At 48.2% G+C, this 26389-nt stretch overlaps 2 protein-coding genes across 12 annotated transcripts; one reads left to right on the forward strand and one right to left on the reverse strand.

Annotated features, from left to right (window-relative positions):
- The first annotated feature begins 1213 nt into the window (after positions 1-1213).
- Positions 1214-8901, forward strand: LOC122394536 (G patch domain-containing protein 1-like). Of its 2 annotated transcripts, none has more exons than XM_043391480.1 (10): positions 1214-1314; positions 2279-2357; positions 3059-3279; positions 3600-3754; positions 4111-4210; positions 4606-4869; positions 5136-5808; positions 6286-6601; positions 6940-7132; positions 7439-8901. In XM_043391480.1, the coding sequence occupies exons 2-10, from the start codon at positions 2294-2296 to the stop codon at positions 8333-8335; spliced, it is 2883 nt and encodes a 960-aa protein (XP_043247415.1). In that variant the 5' UTR covers positions 1214-1314; positions 2279-2293; the 3' UTR covers positions 8336-8901. The 2 variants fall into 2 exon arrangements, with proteins under 2 accessions (XP_043247415.1, XP_043247414.1); XM_043391479.1 differs by lacking the exon at positions 1214-1314 and adding an exon at positions 1469-1763.
- Positions 8902-8969: 68 nt separating this feature from the next.
- Positions 8970-18765, reverse strand: LOC122394537 (lissencephaly-1 homolog). Of its 10 annotated transcripts, none has more exons than XM_043391490.1 (10): positions 18687-18765; positions 15889-15952; positions 15432-15585; positions 14984-15130; positions 14296-14452; positions 13105-13282; positions 12554-12689; positions 11908-12066; positions 10858-11053; positions 8970-10283 (listed from the first exon to the last, which is right to left on the reverse strand). In XM_043391490.1, exons 2-10 carry the CDS (start codon positions 15924-15926, stop codon positions 10210-10212), a joined length of 1239 nt encoding a protein of 412 aa, XP_043247425.1. In that variant the 5' UTR covers positions 15927-15952; positions 18687-18765; the 3' UTR covers positions 8970-10209. The 10 variants fall into 10 exon arrangements, with proteins under 10 accessions (XP_043247425.1, XP_043247424.1, XP_043247426.1 ...); XM_043391489.1 differs by lacking the exon at positions 18687-18765 and adding an exon at positions 18605-18666; XM_043391491.1 differs by lacking the exon at positions 18687-18765 and adding an exon at positions 18554-18578.
- Positions 18766-26389: the final 7624 nt, after the last annotated feature.

Genomic DNA, 26389 nt, shown 5'->3' on the forward strand with positions numbered 1-26389 from the left:
ATCGGGAATAGTCCAATACTTGGTAGAAGGAATGAAGCTACCCTACAAAAATTACCGCATGTAAATCGGTCAAGTGGTTGCTGAGATATAAGCCTCGCAAAAGCGTCCGCACGGCCGGCCGGCCGCTCATACTCGGAAATTTCCGTTAATCTAAGGAAAGACTACGCTCGCTTCGCTCGCTCCGTAATAAAATGCTTTCATGTCACTATTGCATCGTATAGCCTTCAGTCACATGGTTTCGTGTTGCCGTCAACGGGCAGCGAAATCGACAGAGAATAGAAGCATTTACATGATGCTCGTCAATGCTCGTGGCTGATGAAGTATTTTCGGTTTGGCAGTCTGATATGGTAGCTCATACAAGCATCTTCAGCGGCGCGACTGCTACGAACTATACGCAGCTCTATTGTGCTCATTTTGCCTGTCGCTAGCAAAAACCCGCTTGCGGTTGCAAAATAGTGAAGAACGAACAAATCAATGTTCGATATGCAAAAAAGCAGCGAAACTTGCAGATACTGTAGAACAGGATGTTAGTGAGTCCCGCATTTCGCTAGGCAGACAGGAAGGCGTAACGTACAAGGTTGCACGGACTAATTTCTACTAAATCTACCAGAATATAGTTTACCGGTTGGGTATTTTGATAACTATTCAATCAAAACTTCTTTATTATTTTCTCGTTATCATTTATAAGCAATTTTATAAATTGACTTTCAATTTGCTTGCCTTTTACTGGCAAAATAACTTTCTAGTATTGGGTCAACATAGTTGTGTAGCAGTAGGAACCATATCTGGCAAAACCCCAATGCCTACATACAGCAGAAAAGCAGCCACCAGGTGTCGCCACAGTCGCCACTTGGTCGCCACACAGATGTCGCGCGCGTCGCCAATCGCCACACTACCGATTTCCATAAGGACGCATATGTACGGATATGTATTGGAAAGTCGCCCTTAAGGATTACGCTTACATCCTTTGCTTATGAGGTCGGTGGTTGGAAATTGGGAGGGGCTCAGCTATTTTCGACCACGGATATGGCTTTACCACATGATGAGGAACATGCTGATAAGCGTTTTATGTGTCATAACAGCACATAAGTATTTTTAATCATTTTTCAAAAATAGCCAATCCGCCGTATCCTTCAGTGCAAAGTGCCGTCGGTCAGTCCCGACGTGACGTCACGCAGGGAATTTGCCAGATTTTCCTACTAGACTTCGACACCCCTGTATTTAGGGCCTTGGCGTAACGTTTCTTTTAGCCAAGCTTTTAGCAAGGCCAAATTGAAATATAACCAGCAAGGCCCTATATACCTCTTTTAGAAGGTATGGTATTTAATCGCGAGCCGCATTTTCGTTTTTTTTTGCTGATACCACGGTGGGTGATACCGGCAAGGTTTCACATCAATTGTGAATCTTGAATACGTATAGTGCTATTTTGTAACGATAATACTAAAAAGTGCTCATATTCGTTTCAGACCCATAGGAAATGGAAGTGAATGGGTGTTCTTAGCATCTTTATCAATGTCTTATCTTTATAAGCCAAATTCACCTTTAATCATCATTGTGTCAGATGGTGCAGCAATGTCAAAAACAAATTAATGGGACTTTGGAGACAATCTAGTTAGGGCCTAGGGGGATGGCTGGCCTGAAAGGAATGACAAGCCTTTAAATATTAATTCTGCAGCATACACTAAACATTCTAGTTTTTATGCAGGCAGGTGCACATTTTGGACGACGGTGAAAAAAAAATCGCCTGGGGCGATTTGATCAAGGTTCGTGAAATTTACACGTGACGTTTAGCATGTAGAAGGCCGACAAAGGGGGAGAAGCTCCAAATGTCACGTGACTAATATGCCCTCTGGCGCCCTGTTTTCACCGGCGTCCCACATTTTAACCCTAGTTGGTGTGGTCTGGTGGCTGGTGTTGATCTATACCACCTTTTCTACACCTTTTTAGGCACACTTTCAAAAAGTTAAAGACCAAATTCAAAATATTCACATGCATTTTGAGCCTAAACTTTTTGAATCAGTCTTCAACTTTTTGAAATCGCACCTTAAAGGTGTATTGAATGTCCATGCTGTTGCCTGTTCTCATGCTTTGCAGACTGGAGAATGGAGATTGGAGAAAGAAATTACATAATTTTATGTGACGTAATATGGAAATTAAAACTTATAATGGTCAACACATTGCTTTAATAATTTATGCATTGTTTGATTTTTCTGCATGGCATCTTGCTGGTAACAGACAAATATTATTTTACAGCAGTTGATTTATTACTGTGTTACAGGCCCTTCATTCCACAATGGATTCAGACAGTGATGATGATAATGTTCACTTTGGTACACCCCTTGAGCCTCTTGAGGAAGGTAAGTGACCTGTTTTTCCTTAGGGTCCATGCTACATAAGGTTAATTTTGAATATTAGAGGTTGAAATTGCATTTACAAAAGTTATATTGCTTCAGCCAGGCAACTGTAATTTAATTTGATAATTTCATTTATGTACATGGTTGATATTGCAGTGAAATTCTTGCATATACTTAATTTTTCTTCTCTATACTTAATTTTTCTTCTCTATATAATTCTCAAGCAGTAGATCCAGTTAGTTCAGACCCTTTTGGCTCTGGATATTGATCTTTATTTTGATCAGTTATCTAAATAATTAACAGAATAAGAATACCTAGCTGCATACCAACAGTTTTTGCCGGATGGCCTGCACTTTCTCTTTAAATACAAAGGCACCTCCATACCATGACCAACCACTGCAAGTAATAATAACCCCATATTGAAATACCTAGTGGAAGATAATGTTTTCCTGTGTTTTACTATTTTTGAAATTAACAGAAAGTCCAAGATTGAATCTTCATTGTGTTAAACTGTGGGCTTGTAATATTTTGCTTTCCAAAGTCCAAACACTTCCTTGTAGAAAGCCATGTTAAGGTTTTATGACTAACATTTGTCAAAAATGTTGATTTATCAAACTAGGTGGAACCTCACAGCCATTTCTAAAAGTATCTGATTTAAACAGGAAGTAAGTCATGCAATTCATTCATATGCCCATGTTTGCTAGGGAGCGCCGCTAAGCGTCGTCCGCCGGCTCTTGAAGACCAGACGGTACGGGACAGTCGCGGCCGACAGCGGTTCCACGGCGCCTTCACCGGCGGCTTTTCTGCGGGCTTCTTCAACACGGTCGGCTCCAAGGATGGCTTCCAGCCGGCCTCTTTTGTGTCGTCCCGCAGCACGCGCGCCGAGCGGCGACCGGCGCGGCCCGACGACTTCATGGATGATGAGGTGCGCGGGCGACTCGGCTACGGCTTTTTCCTCGGCCAAGGGCAATAAGGAGGGGTGTCAGTATTTTATGGATAGAAATGGTACTCGCCCCCTGAGATGTGAGCGTTAAGCTTATTTTTTATGCTGATGAATGAGGATGTTTTAATGATATCCTTTTTAGCATTGTATTTGATCGCCTTATGTGCGTGCATGTTTTGGCTAAGATCAGAGTACAGTTTGCTGTTCCACCTTCACTTTCTTACATACTGTAGTGTTCTCTATGCCCTTACCGTCCCCGTTGGCCTCGGGACGCCCTCTCTGTCACACCCCGACCCCTGCAGGACCGTGGGGAGCACGGTATCGCGCCGCAGCGCGTCCAGGCCAGGGACGAGTTCCGACCGACGCCCCCCGGCGGCGTCAAACGCAGCCGGCCCCAGTTCGACGAGGGACCCATTCCCGGGGAGCCGGTACTCAGTCAGCTGGTGCAGCCGGTCAGGTGAGCGGGGAACACGGGCCCAAACCTTCAGTGCATTTGACAGAGGGCACATAACAGGCTAAAGTGGGTGAACGAAAATTATAGAATAGGAAGAAGTGTTGCTAGTTTGGGATTATGACTAGTACTTTGACGATATGTTTGTGATGTGTTACGGATGCTATGCATCAGCGCTCATCACTGCTTGTTTTTTTTTTTTTTGTGTCACGGTATTATTACGTTATGTGTCGTTAGTTTGCTAGTGTACGTTTAATCTGTTGCGTTGTGGGACTGCAGTTCCCATCAGTAGTTCGATTACACTGGTCAGAATTAATCCGTTTAGCCCTGCACTAATGATCTCATCCGTGCCGCTCACACAGGGACACGGTTGGTGTTCGGATTCTAAAGGCGATGGGATGGCGGCCCGGGCAGGGCATCGGACCCCGCATCACAAAAAAGGAGAAGAAGAGACAGAAAAAGGTAATTATTAGCGCTATATCTCGGCAGCTGGAATCATATCATCATCATCAATAACGTTCATGACGAGCCATGCAGCGATAATACACAAAAAATGATCATCTGTCGGCTGTCGCTGGTGGAAATGTTTCCGTGGTAACATCTTCAAAATTTCAACATGTACGGACACTGCTTGCAATGGATGATATTTACGTATGATTAATCTAGACTTGCAAGAAAAGGAAAATGGGTTTGTTTATTGTCTCCATTTTCATTATCCGCTGCAAATTTACATACGCCAGCGATAAGTTGCAGGACAGGGCATACATTGTTTCACATTTTATCTTAACTGTTTTCAACTCAGCGACGATTCGTACAATTGTCATATAACCCCGTCTCCTACTTTCCTGCTCTGTCAGGTGTACGGCTGCGCGCTGCCGCCGGGCGCCGAGCCCACCGCCGCCGCTCCGTCCGACTCCGACTCCGACTCGGACTGGGACTCTGCGCTACGGGAGGTACTCCTGGCGCCGGACGACTTCGAGGCGCCCCTGGTGCGGCCGAAGCACGATCACATGGGCCTGGGGTACCGCGGCCTGGACCGACACTCTGTGCTCGGCGCCGCCGCGGGCGATACCACGCTGCGCTACAGGGACAAGGCGGGCAAGGTGGCCATCAGGGGACAGGTAAGAGCCGGTGATACATGCTGAGATCGGTACTGGGCGGGGCTGGGAGCTTGTGTTACTGAGGATTGAAGCTGACTTGAGTTGTAATGGGACGTTGCCTGGGATGCCGGATGACACATTGGAAAAGTAAGAATGGCTTTGAACTGTTGGTTGTAGTGTAGGTGAAAGGGATTCGTTTTCATTTTCGCTAAGTTCTAGGCTCATTGTTCCATTTATTCTAATTTGATCCGGAGTTCGTCAAGGTAACTTTCTCTGTCTCGCGTCAGGCGTTTGGTGTGGGTGCATTTGAAGACGAAGACGATGATATTTACGGCACCGAAGATATGTCCAATTACGACTTCGAGTCGGCTCCGGAAAAGCCTACCTCTCGTCCCGCGCCCGGCAGCGCTGACCGCCTGGCGCGGACCCTCGCCGGGTTCCGTCTGTCGGAGGGTAAACGGGCGACTCGACCGCGCTACCCGCCGCCGCCACTGCCTCCTGGCTTTGTGCCCCGCCACCGGGCGCGCGCGAGCCGCTTCGAGCCGCGTCCTGAGGAGCGGCGGGGATTGGAGCGGCACCGCCTGTCGGCCGGTCGGAGGGCAGAGATGATCGGCGAGCAGCGGCCTGCGGACCCAGTGGATTCCTCGCCAGCTGCGGCGCGGACGGAATCTCCGAGCGGAGCACAGTCGGAGGCTCAGCCCGCCGCTCCGGTCGCCGCAGGTCTGCCGGGCCGACCGGAGTCCGAGCGGCCCTCCCAGCCGGCAGACAGCCCCGCGGTGAAGACAGAGCCTGGCGCAGTGCCGGCGGACGCGGAGAGACTGAGGGAAGTACATCAGCTGCTGGCGGAGGGCGGCGACTCGCCGGCCGCCGCCGCTCCCGCCCTGAAACCGTTCGCCAGCGACCCGGAGAAGCAGGCGCGGTATGAGAAGTTCCTGAAACTACAAGCCGCCAATAGGAAAGGTGAGAGATGAAAGAGAACACCTCTGAGGTCAGTTTTTAGAGTGGGAAGGGAAAAAATGCACAGATAGCAGAATGCATGCTGTGTTCTACGAACTGTTTAAGAGATGATAGACGGAAGATGGAAGTTCATAATGTATTTTATATTACCGCCTGCTGCTCTGCCTTGATGACCTGACCCATCTCTGTCCCGTGTTACTCGTCCGCCTCTCCTGTCTGACCCGTCTCCTTCCCTGCCAGAGGACTACCACCTGCTGGCAGCCTCTATGACCTGACCGGACCCGGCCTCCCCCGTCTGACCCGCCCCTCTCCCCTGCCAGAGGACTACCACCACCTGCTGCCCGCCTCGATGACCTGACCGGACCCCTGCCCTCACTGACCCGCCCCTCTCCCCTGCCAGAGGACTGCCACCTGCTGCTTCCTCCTTCGATGACCTGACCGGACCCCTGCCCTCACTGACCCGCCCCTCTCCCCTGCCAGAGGACTACCACCTGCTGCTGCCCGCCTCGATGACCGACTGGGAGCGACAGCGAGAGGTGAGCGAATTCCACCGCTCGGCGCTCATATTCCGACCGCTGGCCGCCTCCCTGGCCGACAAGTTCGTCTCGGCGGGTACCTCCGACCAGGAGAAGCCGCCGGCACCGGGCGAGGCTGCCGCCGGACGGAAGGAGTCGACCGATCCGGCTACCCAGGCGGCTCGGAGGCGGATGTTCGGCTTCCTGACGCGGCAGACCCAGGAGTGGCACCCGGCTCCGCTGCTCTGTCGACGGTTCAACGTCAAAAACCCGTACCCACAGTGAGTCAGATCGAACAGACAGATGGTTATCCAACAGGTCACATGTAGTCTCTCTTCGTTTTGAATATTTTAGTCTCTCTTCGTTTTGAATATTTTTACGGGACTTTTCATACCTTTTGTGATTGTGATACGGAGTTTTTATGCTATCATGAGACTTTCATTTTGCACTGATCGTCGGATGGCAACTGAACATCATTGATATTTCCATTCTTCCATTTTAATTTTTACCTGCTGGCCATTACACGTTAATTTTGCCTCAGCCTATATGTGTAGGCATTGCAGTAGGACACCGGCACCTTTGCGCTGTCCTAACCACCATTACGTATTTGTTCCCACAGCTCCAGTATAGTCGGTACGCTGGGTCTGGCCAGCGGCGCCGCCTCCATGTCCGCGCCCGTGCTGCCTACTCCGACCCCCACTGCTGACGCGCCAGCAGCCCCCAAGCCGCGGCTGCGCTGGGACGATGTGCTGTCAGACGAAGAGGGTGGAGGGACGGATACGGCGGCCGGAGCTGGCGACGGAGCCATGGCGGTGAGTGGATGGATGAAATGGGCTGCGGATAATGGATTTGTGGTTGTGCTTCATAATGTCACGTTGATGCAGAAAGTCTGAAGTTAGGTATAGGCTATTTCAAGTGGAGTATTTTATCCAGCTAGGTCGTTCTCCCAGAATTCCAGTCGTTATGTCTATTCGATGTGTGAAACAATTTGAGTCCGAATGCTCTTCGCCGCGATCGAAGTAATCGTCTTTTTTATTTCAAAAGGATTCAATGACGTGTAGATATCAAACATGCATGTGGGAACGACAATAAATTAACAAGTCCTGTTTTCTCCACAGCCCAGCGGTTCTCTCGCCGGCTCTTTGCTGGCTCTCCCGGCACCTAACACCGCCGGCCCGCCACCGGCCACCACAGCACCAGCCCAGAAACCATCCCCGGACCTCTTCAAGGCCATCTTTGACGACTCGGACACCGAGTCTGAGTCGGAGGACGCCCCGGCGAAGGAGGCCAACTCACCGGAGACTCCTCCGCTGGTGGGCGGGGCTCAGCCGATCGCCGCCACTGACAATCAGCTAGCCGCCGCAGCCGAGGAGGGAGCGACGCGAGCGGAGCCTTCCCGCTCCTCTCCTCCAGTTGAACCACAGGGACAAACAGGAAAGCCAGTCGGACCCTCTGGCCGGCCGACTGCCGCGTCTTTCTTCAACCAGGCCCCGTCCGCCGCGGCCAAGAGGCAGGGATTCAGCCTGTTTGATAATGTTGATCTGGACGAGCTGAACAGCTGGCGAAGGGGTGGATCCGGTGGCGGTGGGAACGGGGAGAGTGCGGCAGACGGTCCGGAGAAGGGACAAAGCGCCGCGCCAGCCGCCACTGTCCCGGCGTCGCCGGTGGGGAGCTTCAGTCCGGGCTCAGAGGACGAGTACGGTCCCCGTCTACCGCCGTCCGCGCCCACCGCCGCTACCACGTCCTCCTCCTGTCTGCCAGTGAGCTGTATGGGGAGGAAGAGGAAGAGGTCCGACAGTGACGCCGCCGAGTGGCGCGAGATGTCTCCGAACGGGCACAAGAAAAAGAAGAGCAAGAAACATAAGAAGAGTGATAAGAAGAAAAAGAAGAGTAAGAGAAGGGGCAGTGGCAGTGATAGTTCAGACTCTGATGATGTGGATAGGACGTTATTGAAAAAGCTCAGGGATGTGGTGATGAAAAAGAAGAAAAAGAAGAAGAGCAGCTCTCGACACTGAGAAATTTCCACCGATGCTCGCTTGCTGACCGGCTGTGGACTTTCAATATGGTGAACGATTCGCGATTGGGCTAATTACAAGTATGTGCCATACTGGCATACTGTGTTCGGCATGACCCCTGAATCCAAGGAGTGTTACTTTATGTTCGATCTTTGGATGGTGATAGTGACGTTTTCCTGCCTTTTCATTTGAGCCTTATGGCCTGAAGGCCGACCGGTGTGACCCAGCCGCACAAGCGAAGTTCAGCTTATCGCTGTCCTTCCCAAAGGCGTAAGTCGTCCTCAGGAAAAGTGCCGTTTGACGTGATGCGATAATATTGTGACGTGATCTCGCCAATTTCGTGTAATGTCCTGCGTGTCCAATAGCATTGGCGCCAGCCCTGTCCAGTGTGCATCCTTAGAAATGTAACGTGCTCTGTTCATAGGATGCGAAATGTTCGGCAGACTGATGTCTGCAGTCTGGAACAGGCAATAGGGTGCAGTTGTCCTTACTAATGGTGATGTTTTCGCGAGTTATATGATTGTAGACATGTGCTGTTTACTTTGATAAATGAACCAGTCCACGCACATGTCAGTTTCTCATCGTTACTTGCTTCTTCCATCGCACTGTTAGTGGCACATCGCAAACACAACGCTTCATCCTCTATATACCGAGCCTATATTTCGCTTGGCAGCATCTGCATGTCATTGCAAACTAATGGGACGAGTCACAACCCTATGTCGATCAAGCAGCCGCACGATATACTGTTCAGAAAACAAAACCCAGTCAGCAAGGTACGCAGCAAACAAAATCACCGGCTACGCAAAGCGCACAGTCTGCCATTGAGGCGCCCAAGGTGGCTGCCCTCCACCAATTCGACGCGTGCCCGCACCTTACTACGTCTGTCCCCGCCGTCCCCCACTCAATACCATCCCCGGCATCCTCCAGCCCTGAGCAGGCCGCTGTATTTACACGGGGAAAACTCAGGCTGCATATCGGGGCAATCCCTTCCGTCGGCTGCTGATGTCGCCCCTCACTGACGACCGTGAGGGGGTCGAGCTGACTGGGGGAATACTTTGCACCACTCGGCACAATATCGCGCTTCATTCGACACCGCACCTTCCGCCTGACACGCACTGGAGACTCGGAGGGCGTCGATTCCGCGATAGTCTGGTGCTGGGGTTCAGTGCGGATGCGTTTGCTGCTGCCTCGGCTAGGTCGTGAGGGGTCCCGGTCTTGGCGGCAAAAGGGCGGCTAAAGAGTAGGTGCTTCTGGGTTGTTCAGCCATAGCCTTGGAGGTGAGAGACGTCACACTCGCCTTGCACTTCATCCTCGCGCGCGGAGAGCGTATAACAGAAAACTACGACAATTGGGCGGGAGCTCTGCACCAGACGAGATGCGGTACCGGCCCCACATCGCCAGGTCAGCTGAGAGCCAGATAAGGACTCGCATCGCCATCCGCTCAGTCCCAGATCCGCGCGTCACCAGCCACCACGGGTATAAGTTAACACAACAGCTAACACACCAGATACTAGAATTAAATAGCTACCGAGCGCGCCGCCCCCTCTCTCTCGTTCTCCCTATCACACAGCGGAGCCGGCCAGCCGGCGGAGCGTCTCTCAGTTGGGAGCTCGCCGCGCGCTCCGCACTGCAGGCTGCCGCAGCGGAGCGGCGGCCGCCCGTCCGAGCCTGACTAGCGTGGAATGTGGAGCGTGCAGCAGCGGCGGCAGCGGCAGGCAGATCATTGCTGGCGGCCGCGCGGGTCCGGACGACCGCTCGGCTGGCGGCTAGCCAGCGCTCCGGCACGGGGTCCGGACGACCGCCCGGCTAGCGGCTAGCCAGCGCTGCGGGTTCAGCCGTGTCCGGCTAGCGGTTTGGCTAGCGCTCCCACGTGGTTAGCGACACTCCCACACTTTGATGGTCTGGTCGACGCTGCCGGTGACGACAAACGGTGCCGTCCGATGCATATCTGCGGGTACGGGATCAGCCCGGGTCACGTTAGGTGCCATTGGACGAGATCAGCCCGGGTCACGTTATGATGCCATTGGGTATGTTACCTAAAGACGTGTATCACAGATTGACCTGCTTGGTCGGACAAAAGCCTAGGAGGCAGATAGGCATCTTTGTATAACCGGGGACATTTTGAACGCATGCACCTTTGTGCCATGTGCCAATGTGAAGGCGACCTCAACAAACAACAATAATTTAAGGGTAAGACAGGGAAGCGTACGAGTCATTAGAAAGGAATTAAATGAACGGTATAAACAGGACAGGGAACTAGACGTGTCCATTTATAACGTTACTCTTAGCAACATAGGTGAACGAGGAACACCACCACCATGTTAGTCACACATTCTGTCGAACAGCATCAACCAACCAGTCAAAGCTGCAGATACACATGTAGCTAACTTAGAACATTGCTTCAGTCGTAGCCGACATCCTGCTGAATTCATGTTAAGAAGTCCAAATGGATAATGGGTAAACCAGTCGAACAAAGGATTTTTAGCTTCAGCAATTATTGATGTCAGTGCTGGAGCACCCACCTATTGAGGTGCAGAAGTGCTGGTGAGCCTCCAGGGTGCGGTGGCACCGCTTGGCCTTGATGGTCCATATCTTCACCGTCTTGTCGTCGGATGCGGAGAGGAGCAGCAGTCCGCCCGGGTGGAAGACCAGGCCACGCACCCAGTTATCGTGACCGATCAGCGTGAGCAGGCACAGACCAGAGCTGGCGTCCCATATCTGGCAGGGGGATAGACAGCGTGAGCAGACAGAGGCCAGAGCTGGCGTCCCATATCTGACACAGGGATGTCAGTATCTGACACAAGACGGCGTGAGCAGTCATGGCCCATAGGCCAGAGCTGGCGTCCCATATCTGGCACAGGGATAGACAGTGTCAGCAGACAGAGACCAGAGCTGGCGTCCCATATCTGGCACAGGTGTAGAGACATAAGACAGTTCAGTGGACAGTGGACATCAGCGTAAGCAGACAGGGACCAGAGCCGGCGTCCAATATCTGACGCAGAAATAGACACAGTCTAAGTTGACAGTGATAACAGTGGAATTAGGACAATCAGAGACAATCAGTTCAGTTGTCAAGAGGGCTTGGACATTAGACGCCAGTATACAGTGATCAGGGAATACAACCGTCCTACGTGCCACCCTCAGCGATGCAGGGTGCACGCGGCGTAACCAGGCACCGGCAGTTGTAAAGAAGACACGACTGTAAACTATCACAAACGATCAAATAACTACATGGAACATGCTCGACAACGACCCTAAAGAACATCAACTGAAGCCTGTGCCGCGGCGATCCACCCAAGTGTCATAGCCCACTTTATGGTTCAGCGTACGCTAGGCAGCACCGAAGCATAATAACAGCTCCCGATTATCATTCCCGCAATATACCAAACATAAAAGTTAACGACCACTACACTGCTAGTGCTACAGGACAACGACGTTCATATATCTTCAGGAGCGAATATAACCAAAAGTAGCTGGCATGTTCAGCTCATATCTATTTCATGCGACACTGACTGGGTACGACATTCCTCCGCACAATTAGAACCCCGGGGACGGCCGGGTCGGGCGCCTACCTTGATGGTTTTGTCGCGTGAGCCGGACGCCAGGAAGGGCCCCGGGTGCGCGGGACGGCCGCTGTTGTCGCCGCCGGCCGCCTCCTCGATAGCCGGAGCCGCAGACGGAGGCGCCCAGGCTACACACTCGACCACGTGCTCGTGTTCCCGCAGCTCCAGCTGGAAGCGGCCACAGAACGCAGATACATACGGTAAGTAGGTTAAAAAAATGTAAAAAAAAATGATAGAGGTAGCAATTAACATTCCAGTCAGAACTACCGTCAATAAGATAGAAAGATGCTCCGGCTACCATCAGTTAATTCGAAAAAGACAGTGAAAATCCGGACACCTTGTCCGGAGCTGCAATTATATAATCCCCCTCTCACAGATAAGACTCCCCGTCGTCAGCCTATCGGCATCGCGACCTAGAACCAAGAAATCCTTAACTCAGCCCACTCGTGGCTCTAAGACTGTCCCTATATCCGCTCTCACATGAAGGCATCAACACCTACCCAACAGCCCATGGAGGCTTAACGTCCCAGATACTTATCAGATAGGGACGAGACTGAGGCGGCGCTCACCTTGCACTGCTTGCAGACCGCGCCCCAGACGCGCACCGGATTGGGACAGACGTGGGGGAAGATAAGGAAGCAGGTGCAGTTCTTACCTTGCACTCCTTGGAGGCCACGTCCCACACGCGCACCGTCTGGTCGTTGGAGCACGAGGCCATCAGTTGTCCGTCCGGGTGGACCCGCACCATCCGCACCCACTCACGGTGGCCGGTGAAGGTACGAACACAGTACCTGGGGAGGGGGGGGGGGGGTAGGGTGAGAGCTGAATTACACACCATCCGCACCCACTCCCGGTGACCGGTGAACGTACGAACACAGTACCTGAGGAGGGCGGATGGGGTAAGACCTACAAGCAGATAAAGTAGGTATACGCACATGGCGGTTATCCCGGAGAATGTGAGCGAGCGGGTACAGTCATTTGGTGAGGGGTCTCCCTTTGAAATGGGATAAGTCACATAATTTCACTTTCCACTTTTTTGCAGTCTAAAACAAGACTGCACTTCTTTGATGTTGCTTGCTCGTAAAGAGTTAAATGAGTTTTAAAGAGTTCTTGAAGAGTTTTAATAAAAAAGTGGATAGTGATCAATCAAGATAAACGACACTGATAAGCGAACTGTGACGTCAGCACGGCGTGCTGCCCACTCACCCGGTGGCCACCTCCCACATTTTGATGGCCTTGTCACGGGACGAGCTGAGGATGAAGTCTCCGGCAGGGGTGAACGTCACACTGGAAACGTTATGGTCGTGGCCGTGCATAGTCTTCAGACACTCGTAGTGGCCGGAGAAGTTCCACAGCTTGATGGACATGTCGGCACTGCATGACACTGCGGAAGACAAGAAACAGCGAATTCTTAGTCAGGTGGGGCGGATTCAATGGACGGGTTGGTCTATGTGGTCATGAATTCTTTATGACGCTAAAACGGTACCAAACCCGACTGTAACTGCTGGGTAAGCGCCGCCCCAGTTCATGCAACTTCTAAAATTTCGACATCCCCCTATCTATAAGTTCTCTAAGTGCAATGTAGCTGCCACACCCTATCGGGACCTCGTTTGGCGTAGGTTATTCGGCTACATATGTGAAAAGATAAGAAGCCCCAGCAGCATATGCATTTTTTTTTAGTCTCCTTATGAGATAATTTGTTTATCAATCGATATCATCGCCACGTTAACGGCCTTGTGTACAATATGGCATTGAGGCACTTGTACGAGTATATGCTCCGATGTGCTTTGGCATAACGGGGCAATAAATCCTATCTCCATGATTAATCGAGGACGGCTACACAGAGGCTAACTTGACACATCAGTCGTCACACCCCCGCCTATCACGTTCAGTCGACAACGGCCCTTTCTAACCGGATTTTACCAGCCGTGAAGAGGCCAGCCTTCACCGTGAAAACACAATGAACACATCTGATCCATGCCATTGCCCAACGCTCCTCATCTTATCATCACGAACAATAGTGGGAAAATCAGTGTGATCAGAGGACAAAGATCGAGAGGGACCAGATTTTCTATTGTGCTGCAGTTCATGGATATGAGCAATGCACATGATGGAAGGTTACTTTCATTATGAAAGTGACAAATGTGTCACAGCAGGTCACAAACCCAGGTCAGCATGTGTCAAAGTAAAAGGCAAGTGGCAAAAGCAGTAGTGGCTGAACGCATCACTGAATGACAGACTGGGAAGAAACTGAACAATTCTGACTTTCAATAGAAACAAATGTGGCTAACAAAGACAACAATTACACTCAGCAAAAGCAACAATCGATCACGTCCTTACAGTTTGCTATATGCTTAAAAAGAGCACTAACTACGCACAGAGACACCATCTACTTACCGAGGAAGGCTCCGGTGTGGTCGAAGGCGATGTCCTGGACGCTGTCAGTGTGTCCCTTCAGCGTGCGCTCGTAGTCGCCGGAGTCGAAGTCCCAGACTTTGATAGTGGCGTCCTCACTGGCAGAGGCCATCAGGCTGTACACAGGGTGGAGCAGCACCTAGTAGCGACAGAGAGGGAGGAGAGAAAGAGAGAGAGAGAGAGAGAGAGAGAGAGAGAGAGAGAGAGAGAGAGAGAGAGAGAGAGAGAGAGAGAGAGAGATAGAGAGAGGGAGAGGGAGAGAGAGAGAGAGAGAGAGAGAGAGAGAGAGAGAGAGAGAGAGAGAGAGAGAGAGAGAGAGAGAGAGAGAGAGAGAGAGAGAGAGAGAGAGAGAGAGAGAGAGAGAGAGAGAGAGAGAGAGAGAGAGAGAGAGAGAGAGAGAGAGAGAGAGAGAGAGAGAGAGAGAGAGAGAGAGAGAGAGAGAGAGAGAGAGAGAGAGAGAGAGATCCAGGTCATATGGGGACATAGGCTGGTGGAATTTTTAAAGTGCACAATCCCAACACATTTATTTATGGGGAAAGAACATGATTTTCTAGAGACCTTGCCGCAACATCCTGCCCGTCGACTTAGCTGCCCGTCGCCCGCCTGCCCTCCGCACTGAGCGCAAGCAGGCAATCAGCTAAAAAGGAGAGTGCTCCCACGGCCCACCTACCTTGGTGACAGGCGCGCGGTGGCCGGTGAGCGCGTACTTCTCGGGCGGACGGGGGATCCAGTCGGACGGGGAGCGTTTCTCGCGTGTTGGTGCACCCGCCTGCATTTCGCGCTGGAAGTCGGCCAGGTTAGCCTCCAGCTCCATGTTCTGTGGACAAAGTGAGACAGAACATATTGTCAATGCACAGAATAGAACAGTGCTTTGAAACTTAACTAGCACCATCAGCACACCACTCCTCAAAGTTATCAATGAGAGACAAACAATTCCAAAGGGGAAACAAAAAGCAAAAACATATCAAAACAAAATGAAATACAAAAAAAATCGTCAATTAAATACCCAGTCAAAAACCTTTGACACTTTTATCTTATTTTATTTCTTTTCAGCTTTACAAGCCAACCACCACTGACATACTTCTAAAAACGAGGTACACAAAAGGACAGAAACTCACTCTTTTCTGCAGACGTAGAACAGCCGTCCATTTCTTCTCCAGATGGCCGGCATATTTCTTCTCTACTTCTCCTGGCATGTCAGTCTCCCTCTTGAAGGCCTCCAAAGAGTCAGTGTACCCATTGCTGCCAAGGTAATCAGCAATGGCTTTGTTTCTGAAAAAAGAGAAAGATAGAATATTTTCATTTTTAAAAGAAACATGAGAAATAAGAAAGAGAGAAAGCAAGAGCAAATGTGAATGATTGCAACAAGCACAGACATCATTCAATTTCAAGCTTAGATAAAAATAGCCTACTTAAACTAGATCAATACGATTGTAAGCACCTGTAGCTATTACCCAAAACATCAAAATGTCAAACATCAGTGATAATGTTAAAATGCTGGAGTGAGCTAAAATCATGCCACGTAAATGTTTTTGTCATGCTTTGATTTATCTAGGAATTGAGATTAATACTCACAGTTCCTCCCTTTGCCTCTGTGAGAGCACCATTTTCATGTTCTAGGTGTCCTCACTTTTTCATTCTGAAAAAAACATGGCAAAAATGAGGAACACATGGCCATATCTTAGAAATAACCATTTAACCATACCATATAATTTAATGCCTACATATTGAAGTAACCATACCATAAAAGTAGTTTAAGAAAAGATGCCTTCTTAAATCACTTCCTTACCATAAAATACCAAATGATGAAGTAACAACCAAATGATGGGTGAATGAAAATATTTTTGAAGACTTTGGCACAGGTCATTATCAAAATATACCAGATAGCTATCTGATAGCTAGGTATCTGACATATTTTGATGGTTACCTGGGATTGAACTCATTCATTAATACCTAAAAATTTAATCTACCCATCATTTGGTATTTTATTGTGAGAAGCTGCCATTGAAAAAAATATTTTCTTTAACTACCTAAATCTATGCCTATTGCCTTACATACAGCAAGTTCTCCAGCAAGTAAGCTTATCGAACCATACCATGAAGTTTCAACATCCAGCAGACTATGACAAGACAGTGCATTTCTTATTTTCCCTTGCAAAAAAATAAGTTTAAGTTTAAGTTTAATATAGTGAGCTATGGTAGACAGGGTCTATTCGGTGCTCACTTCGAGCATTAAACTGGGCCAGACTGGGTAACTTCGGTACTGTGGATGTTAAAGAGAGAGGATAGCGCCGTAGTGGTCCTGAGCTTGTCTAGCCGGTTCTTGAAAGTGTTTGTGTTTTCAGACATTATGATCTCCTGAGACAGCTTGTTCCATGCTGAGACTACTCTGTTTGCAAAGAATTTTGCTCGAGCTTGGGTCCTGGACCTCCGTATCTCAAGTTTGAGCTGGTGACCTCTGGTCGTCCTTCCGTGGTGGCTAGTGAAAAATTGACCTGGGCGTATGTTCAATTTCCCCTTAAGAATCTTAAATGTTTCTATCAAATCTCCTCTTCTGATCCTTTCTTCCATACTTGTCATGTTTAGTACTTTCAAACGTTCTTCATATGGTACTCTTTTCAATCCATGGACTAGTTTAGTGGCCCTCCTTTGTATTTTTTCAAGTGCTTGCATGTCCTTATTCAAATAGGGACCAGCCGCTTGCACACAGTGCTCAAGATGAGGTCTAACATACACCGAAAAAAGGGTTTTGAAGTTCTTCACTGTTAGTTGACCAAAGGTCAGCCTCAGTACCCTGAGGGCAGACATGGCCTTGTTTGCTGACTTAGAACAGTTCAATGAAGGTTTCAGTGTGTTGGTAATGTACACTCCAAGGTCCTTTTCTACAAGAGTTTCCTCAAGCATTTGTGGCTGCCCAGTTACTGTTTTCATTGTGTAAGTGAATCCAGGATTTTGGGAGCCACAATGCATTACTTTGCATTTTTCCAAATTGAATTGCAACAACCACTCTCCAGACCACTTGGTGAGTATATCCAGGTCAGCTTGCAGCTTTAGAGCATCACTTTGATTACTAACAGGTCCATACAACTTGGTATCGTCTGCATACATTTTAATCTTGCTTCTGACCAGGCTTGGTAGTTCATTGACATAAATGATGAATAATACAGGACCTAACACCGAACCTTGGGGTACCCCACTTCTGACTCTGGACCATGTGGACCAAAGGTTTCCTCTAAATATGGAAAACTTTGAGAAAAATAGGTTGTTCTTCAATTAAGCAGGTTTGGTCATATACAACCCAAGCATGGTACACAGATATGGTGATTCTTCTTATTTGGAGACTTAGTCCCCAAAGTAAGAAGAAACATTATAGTTGAATGTTGATAGTGCAATTTTAGGCAATGGTCCCAATCCAATTTGGCATTGTTGGTAGAGAAATATATTGATTTAAGGAGCAAAAAATATATTTTATATACAGCTATGCAATTAATTTCAGGGGCATAGTGATAGAATGCAAAGGTTTGCAGATGTCAGAATAAAACTTCAACACCCATAGCTTGCAACACATTGATCAATTAGTCCCATTAATGAATTTAAAGATCATATGGATCCAACTAATGGAATTAAATACCTAACCTATTTATTATTCATTTTTCAAGAATGGTTATCACAAATGTTATAATTTATGCCAATTGACACTTGACAAGTAACCGAAGCCTCAGGACGCACAAGCACTTTCACATCAAACAAAGCAATATTGTTAAGGTGAATGATGACTTATAATTACGTTTAGGTCATGGAAACAAAGTCCTACAATAGCATTATATTATCACTTATTGCAATATTGTTATTCATATTTTGCTTGAAAGAGGGGAGTGGTGACAAGCGCGCCGTAAAAGCCGCAGCGTAGAAAAATTAGTGATCAGCTGTAGTTTGAGTCAGCCTCAGCAGATGTAAGGAAGCGAGAGTATCGATTATCTTTCAGTTTGCCGATTTATCAACGAAACCACACTAAATATTTAATCTGAAACCATATATCACCACCACCACACCCGAACTTGGCTAAATCCAATTCGCCAAGGTTCCCTAAAATCTACAGCTCACAAATATTACAAGGGGGGGCATTCCACGATAGATCGACCAAAGCCGTACACCCTCACATTTTATTTTTTGCTTAAAATTGGTCTAATGGGTTGTGATGGGCGGGGAAGCCAGCTGTGCCAAGGATTTTTTCTTCGAACAACGGTTTCCGAGATATAGCCTCAGGCAATTCCTGGAGGTCACGCTGCAACCCTATGTTTGGCGGCTTATAACTCAGAAACTATTGGTTTTCTATGGTAAAAACTTTGGGCCTGTTCCAGCGCCTCCAGAAACCTCCAGAAAGCTCCAGAAAGCTCTAGAATCCTCCAGAGAGCGTTCCAGCGCCTCCAGAAAGCTCCAGAAAGCTCTCGCCAAAGCTCCAGAAACCTCCAGTAGGGCTCTCTCTATCGTCTGGATAAAAATAGGCCCCGCCCATCCCAATCAGCTGCTGTATGACGAGTTGATGACGACAACCACTACTTACCAGCAACCAATCTAGGGATAGCGTGCGTGACAGTAATGGTGCAGCGGTTGCAAAATATTACATTGTTATTCAAACGGTTTTTGCTTTTAGGGCCTTGTTGTTTAACCCATCTGTGTTTGATTGTATTGAGATATGTGATTAGTAGATGAGGTGTTGATGAAGGCAGGTATTTTGTAAAATATTTTTTTGGACAATTTTTTTGCCCTTGTTCTACTTAATAGCTGAACCCGGGGCCACCTGAAGTCTAAACCTTATTTATATAACATGTCAATGCTGATGCTGTCTTGAAATGTGAAATTTAGACAATGGTAATAGGAATAATGAATAGCAATTTCACCAACAACTTGTTAATCTCTAGGAAGTGCAATTGAAATTAAAATCACTGTCTGCCACACTGCTCCGATCCTGGTCATGCAACCAACGTTCATGGGTGGTGTTTCACGGCAGAGCACTGCAGTGCGCTGCGTGTGTCAGAGCATTGGGTTTCCATGGCAGTGTCAACAAACTTCACTGTGACGCTAAGCTATGACAGCATCCCAGAATGCTAGCACGCTGCGGTACCAGCACCAGCAGCATGCTAGCAGTATTTGAACTCAAACCTCTGTTTTTGGTACGGTTTTTCAGAACCTCTCACTCTGTTCCAAACGCGATTCATCATAAACTAAGAGATCACATGCAACGTCATTTGAGTGATGCTATGGTATGCCGTAGCTACCAGTGCACACAGTGTCTGGATGGTGAAACAGGGCCATTATTAATCACATTTGCTTTGCTTTGTTTCAGCAGAAACCTGTCTGCACATGGGAGGAGCGCAACAAAAGCCCATCAAGTTCATGCATGGCAGTGGATCTCAACAGGAGAAAACCAGAAAGAACATGGATGCTTGTAGATTGCAGTTGTACACTGCTGTTATCACCTGATGTGCGTGGCTGGCATTGCTCCTGGCAAGAACCACCTGCAAGTGATGAGATGGTGCCTCAGCCGTTGTGTGCTGCAGTGTGAGAGGCGCCCTGATCTCTACTTTGTGATGGGTTTCCATTGGAGGTTCAACTGAGAAGTGAGAACTGACTGTGACCATGCTTGAGCATGCCAGTAGAGCTTTACATGCTTAGGGCAGCTTTTGAACAGATGCTGACCATGGCATGTCCCATCCAGTTATCACGTGCACAGAATGGTGGGGGGAGGGCAACTCTGGGCTCTTGAGTCAGCCCTACTGCACAGGGGGTACAGATGGCCGCTTACGTATGGTGTGTCCTGCACTGCATTATCAAGCCCAGTCTGCTGCCACAGGCAATGGGTCGGGCTGCACTGTATTAAAGGCAGACTATCTTGCAAAGGAGGCTGGCATCCTCTCCCATAATGACACACCAATTGGCAATCATCGCTGCGATGATCACGAGGGTGTCCGCTTATCTAACATGGTGAGGTGGAGAGCCAGCTCAAGCTGGCCTGAGGGATGGTTTTACTTCATCTGAGGCCCCCTTTCCCCGCCTGCCAGGTCCGGTCAAACGACCGCTTCACAGTGAACGACTTGCAGTGGATGCCGTCCCACAGCGCAACGAGCGCGCCGACCAGAGGCGGCGGCCAAGAGGCGGCCGCGCTCCCCCAGTCGACGGTCCCGGTGGACGTCGGCAACGCCCACCGCGCGACCATCAGATCGGCTCGCGACCGCGCCGTCGCCGACTGACTGCATGACTGGTATCTGTTCTTGATGTGGGACCGACTGCCACCGCCGGTCGCGGAAGGGCATCGCTCATCGGCCATCGACGTTCACCAGCTTCGCGTGGGTCACTGTTCGGGCTGCCACCAATACACCGAATCGGATGGAACCCTGTCGGCGAATGCCGGCGGTGCCCCGACATCGACTGCGCGGCGGCCAGTGCATCGCGTGCCGGGAGGAGGCTGGCACCCCCGATCGGTCATTGGTCACAAACCGTGTCCCAGCTCATGACTGCATCCAGCGCAGCTCTGTGAGATGTTCTGCTGCAGTCTGCCGCGTGTGTTGAAAGAAGAATGAACATGAGAAAACCTCAAAACTTTATGCCTATTAGTATTTGACCAGTATTGGAATAAGTTTGGATTTTGAGAATTTGTGTCCCTGTGCTTGTGCCTGTGTGGAAAGGCATGCTTTACGGTGTACCATCTCAATTTGTACGGATGCTGACAGGCCACCTGGGTGCCAACGTATGTACGAATCCGCGAATACGTTGTGTTTCGTCAGTCGGTATCGTTCTGAAAATATTGACTGCAATAGGCTATATAGCGTATGACGGTTCAGCCCAGCAGTAATAACCATAGGTGGAGAATTGTGACCAGCTGGGGGTGCTCGGGCGCAGCAAATCCACCGCCGCCTAGCGGTGACCTTGACCCGCGCCGCCCGGCCGCGGCTCCAAAGCCAAGCCGGCGTGGAATTGGGAGAGGTCGAGCACCCCCAGTCCAGCACAATTCTCCACCCGTGGTAATAACTGACCATTGATTGGGCGAATTTTGTGTGGTGGTTCGCTAATACATAACCTAAAGAGTGTTTTGCCGGAATCGTTTAGTAGCAGAACTGACCGGAATATAAGTAGAATGCAACGGTTTGAATCGTTAATTTGTTGAAACGATTGTTCTCTGAGACCACTGTGTAACTTTTGACCTGAGAATCACCAATTATAACGACAACGGTGGATGCAGTAGGCACTGTAGAGTGTAGGCAACACTATATAGTTGGCACACTTACGCAAGCACACGACTTACGCAGTGGACATCTGCATCATGCATGTTAAGGTTTACTGGGAAGAGTGAGAAATTAGTCAGAATATAACTGACTAAGGAAAATAGGCGATATTTCCAATTGAGCTGGGGCGGAGAGGGCCGAGGGGGAGGGGACGTATGGTCAGCTATGCCAATAATTCATTCTCGTTATGCAGCTGTGTAAAAGGGCGTCCGTTTTTTGGGGTGAGACCTTCCCCATTGGCCATTTCCAAGCTAAATCGTGGTGGAGAGTCTGGAGACCTCAGCATCCTGCCTCGGTAGTCGGTACCCTGCTCGCTGCGCCACCTTGCGAAACATAAAGCAGCAGTCCTGACATCTGCAGGCGTTACTTTTCATGAAAACGCGGATGTGTTCGCGCTTATGCGAAGAAAATTCTTCCGAGTATGGTTGATAATGAGATTGATTGTTGTCATTTATTTATTAATTCATTGGCAAAAGTACCCTAATAAATCGGTAAAGTAGCTTAAACTGTATCGTATTTCCTTGGGAAAAAATGACGAACTCATCCTAAGACATCCAGATTATTGGATGCGTTCGTCAGTTGTAAGTAGCTCAAGTTTTTGGAAAAATTTGCTTGTGGAAAATCATAATATTTCAAAGATATGCCTATTTTCGAAAAATTGATGCATTTATCTGCATTGAAAAATGATTGTAAAGCAAAAGTGCAAAAGATTTTTGTCAATTTATTTTCTCAAATCACGATTTACGAACGCACAAAACTCCAGCTTTTAATTTAGTGCGTGTGCGAATTGCGGTCAAGAAAAAAAATTAAACTGTCTATATTCCTAATGAAGGATGAATGAGGAAAACGCTGTTTTAAACAATTGTATATTTATTTTTTCTCAATTAAGCAAAAGTACAAAATTTTCAACTATTATTACATTTGCTCTCACAAAACCCATCACTTTTAAGCATGACGTCATGTCAGCCAAATTTACTAGCGCCATCTCTGGAGAGCATCTTTCGAAACCTCCAGACGATAGCGAGAGCCTCCAGTAGCCTCCAGAGAGTTGAGAGGTCCAAATTTCTCTGGAGGCTCTGGTCTACAATTATGGTGCACATGTGACAATCACGAATGTAAACAAAGGACATTTGACTGATTATTTTACAACTTGAATGTAAAGAAAATTACATTGCTATAATTTTATTTATCTTTTTAACTAAAATTGAAAACAAATTTTGCGTTTCAAGAGAGAACAATCGTCATTCTTTTGGTATCTATGACGCCAATCTCCAGAAATCTCCAGATTGCGTTCCAGCGCCTCCAGTAAAACCTCTGGTAGAGCCTCCAGTCAAGAATTTCTTCTGGAGGCGCTGGAACAGGCCCTTTATATGGTTCAACTCGCAATCAACCAACAAACGTTTTGGCTATCTCGGATTTTCGATTTTTGAAAATTTTGATCACGTGACATCTTGACCTTTTTTTCGAAGAGTGACCCTGATATTTTCCCAACTGAAAGTCGCAATTATGTCTGATGACGATTAAAGCCTTATCAATTGTCATTCATATGCGCAGGCAAGGCTATATAAACCAGGTAGAACGCTCCGGGAAAAAAGTTGGAAACAATAAATTAGTTGCGGCATTCCCTGATGACGCGAATGTGGGTCAGCGGCCGGCGGCCGGCCGCCGCTAACAATGTATGAGGAGGGATGCGCGGAACTTTTGCTTGTTGGTGATTGCGCTAGGCAGTTAAATGGTAATGTTAGGATATGTTTCGAAAGTAAATTGAACGACGCTTCGAACGCCGTCAATGAATTTGCGATACGACGACTTTTTGTTTAGTTTGAGCCGGCGAACTTTTACCTTCCAACCGCGCGCGGAGGCGATATGGTGCCACACTGGCGGTTTTTACGATAGCTCAAAATTCTTTTGAGATAAAGAGATGAAATTTGACATGTCCTATCTTTTGATCAAGCTGGATCTTATGGTACAAGTCGCATATTTAAGGTAGGTCAGATTGTTGACCTATTATGTTGTCGCTCGTGAGCCTCTGCACAGTCCAAAAACAACGCAATTTCTGAACACTCAGTGCCAAGAAATTTTTCACAGAAAGATGACACTTGGCAGAAAGAAGAGTTGTCGGTTTCTTACCGTTCGTATGTGTCGTGTTTTCACAAGAGTTTAGTAAGGTCAGGTCCGTCACGTGACCTCCCCTCATAACTCAATAGGTTTACTATCGTCTATCATAGAAGCGTTTATCAATCGCCGGAAATCTTAGCCAATCCCACTGGACACTGGATCCATACCCACATGGGGCCCTCCTGACTGGCCACTCCCTCTGAAATCCACAATAACATTGGGCTGCGGCCACGGTTATGTATTAATGCTTTTCGCTAACAGAAATACAACTTCAACCAGCACAGTGCACGCCGCCACAACAGTCCGACCCACGTCCCTGATATCGACTAGCTCCTGGCGGGATGCACATACGCGGAGCCAATCAGTCCGAATGTGACCTGCAGCTTACAATTGCTGTGTCGCATGGCGCATGGCACAGGACGATTCCTAGCAGCTGTCGGCTGGAGTGGAGAAACAGCACGTTGCGACACACCGCGCCGGCGACAGAGCTCAGCAGGGCTGGTTGGAGACTGGAGCCGGAGGTAAGGGCGGACACAGGCACAGACATTGCAGGACAAATAACAGGATGTCAGTTAGGGATATAATTCAAGACGAATGATTCAAGACGGACTGAAATAATACACATTTTGCTCACTTGGATACCAACTTCAAACTTGACGTTTATGTATAGCACCATGGAAACAATGGGCACACAGGAAAGAAACAAAAGATGAGGGTTTTTTAACTCAAGGAAGTAAAACAGCCCGAAGTGCAGACAAGCACATACTTTTGGTAATAGCTATCAGCTGTCCTACTCCTCTTCTCCCTTCATCAACTACTGGACACATTTGAAGCATCATATATAGCACCAATGTCCATAACCAAAGCTTGCAAGTAGTTTTAACTTCTATGAAGCCAAGGGAAATGTGCCTACATCATGCATGTAAACTCAAAATTACACATGCATGACAAAGGAATCTTATGTAAAGAGAATAGTTGACAAAAGCATCTCATGGTTAAAATTATTCAAAACACACAGGGCAAACATAAAAAGCAGCAAGTGTACTGTTCTGTTATGCTAAGAAATAATCCAAAACAAAATACAATCTTTTCATGTTTGAACTGGTTGTTCTTCTATGCCCGTTCATCCATATCTTGATTACAGATGGGCTGTTACTGTAGGCTGATGAAGTGACACTTGATTGCCTTTGTGCGAGTTTCAGTTGCAGCCTCCTTGGTAGGTACTGCACTGGAAAGCAGATTGAGTTGAATGCCTCTGAAAGATAGGAATACAGGCAGGGTTAGCTGTAGTAGTGTCAATGATAATAGACATGACATTTTTGTCCTTTGACATACATTTGTTGAAGTACAAAAAGGTACAAAATAAATTGGTTTGTTTCAAGACACGCACACTGCACAAAGCCGCACAGACATTACACAGGCATATGAAATTGGTACACATAAAATTTGATGATTAAAAAGGTCAAAACTTGCAATAATAATTGAAGTAAAAGTTACAATCACAATCATTTGATTTAAAATGACTTGACATAAGTCACAAGACGCAACGCTCCTATTCTTTTATGCTTTCATTATCCTCCACATATCAACCAGCTTGATACCAGGCTGTGCAATAGTGTGTACATAACCCCATGTTGCCATTTTATTGGAGCAAGTGGGGTTACAACAACAATGCTAATGTCAAACCCACATCTGCAACCCGTACTGCAGTTTCAATCACCTTACAAGCACACCTTCTGGCAGTTTGATAGGCAGAATGGTCATTACTACTTTCCCCTCATATTCAACACATATTCCCTTTATACAGATACAGTTTAGACCTGGTTATGGCAAGCACTTTCGAGAAAAGATATGATTAAAGTCCAAGACAAAGGTCGAGAGAAACAACACCAACATAAAACACCGACTTTGTAGCACTAATACTGTCAAATTCATAAAAATATATACATGAGTCGATCAGAAATTCACTGCAGATTTCGAAAATGGTGTCAAATGCCTTTCAAATACCCCCATTCGCATGTACGAAGCAATAAAACGCTGACCTTCAATTCCGCGTGCCATTCTCCATAGGCCACTGTGTATTAAATAACGCGTTCACTGATAGCAGAAAATGAGACCCACATATGACGCGTTTGCTACCAGCCAATCAGCGCTCGAGTTACCGAGCGCTGATTGGTGGAGAGGGCCATCGTCAGCAGCTAATTACACGTTGTTTTCCTTGAACATGTGCGTGAGCGCTGATGCTGCTCACGGGCTGTTGCCATTTTTCGTAATGCTGAAGGCACGGGAGCGAACCCCCCTGCTGCGCAGGGACCGCGGATTCCGGGGGGCAGGGTGTGCAATTGCACACCCTGAAAATCCTGAGGGTGTGCAAACACCTATTTTTGCACACCCACAGTTCGTTGTGGGGGCCCATGCGGCCCTGGCGCTTGAGTGTCCCAAGCCGATTCTCGAGGGCCCCAGTGCGAGCCTGATGGTCCCGCACCGGTGCCTGAAGGCGTGAACGGGTTCTAGTGTTATCTCAGGGGTTATCTCAGAACCCCACCCACGCCATTTTTTAGCGCTCCCATCGGCTCTTGAGGGCCCAGGCCGATGCGCGAGGGCCCCAAGTCGATGTCTAAAGGTCCCACGCCGGTGTCTGAGTACCTACATGGCTAGCTCAGGGATCTACGCCAG

Source organism: Amphibalanus amphitrite, unplaced genomic scaffold (genome assembly GCF_019059575.1).
Source record: "Amphibalanus amphitrite isolate SeventyFive unplaced genomic scaffold, NRLGWU_Aamphi_draft 000597F_arrow, whole genome shotgun sequence".
In the NCBI taxonomy this organism is placed as follows: domain Eukaryota; kingdom Metazoa; phylum Arthropoda; class Thecostraca; order Balanomorpha; family Balanidae; genus Amphibalanus; species Amphibalanus amphitrite.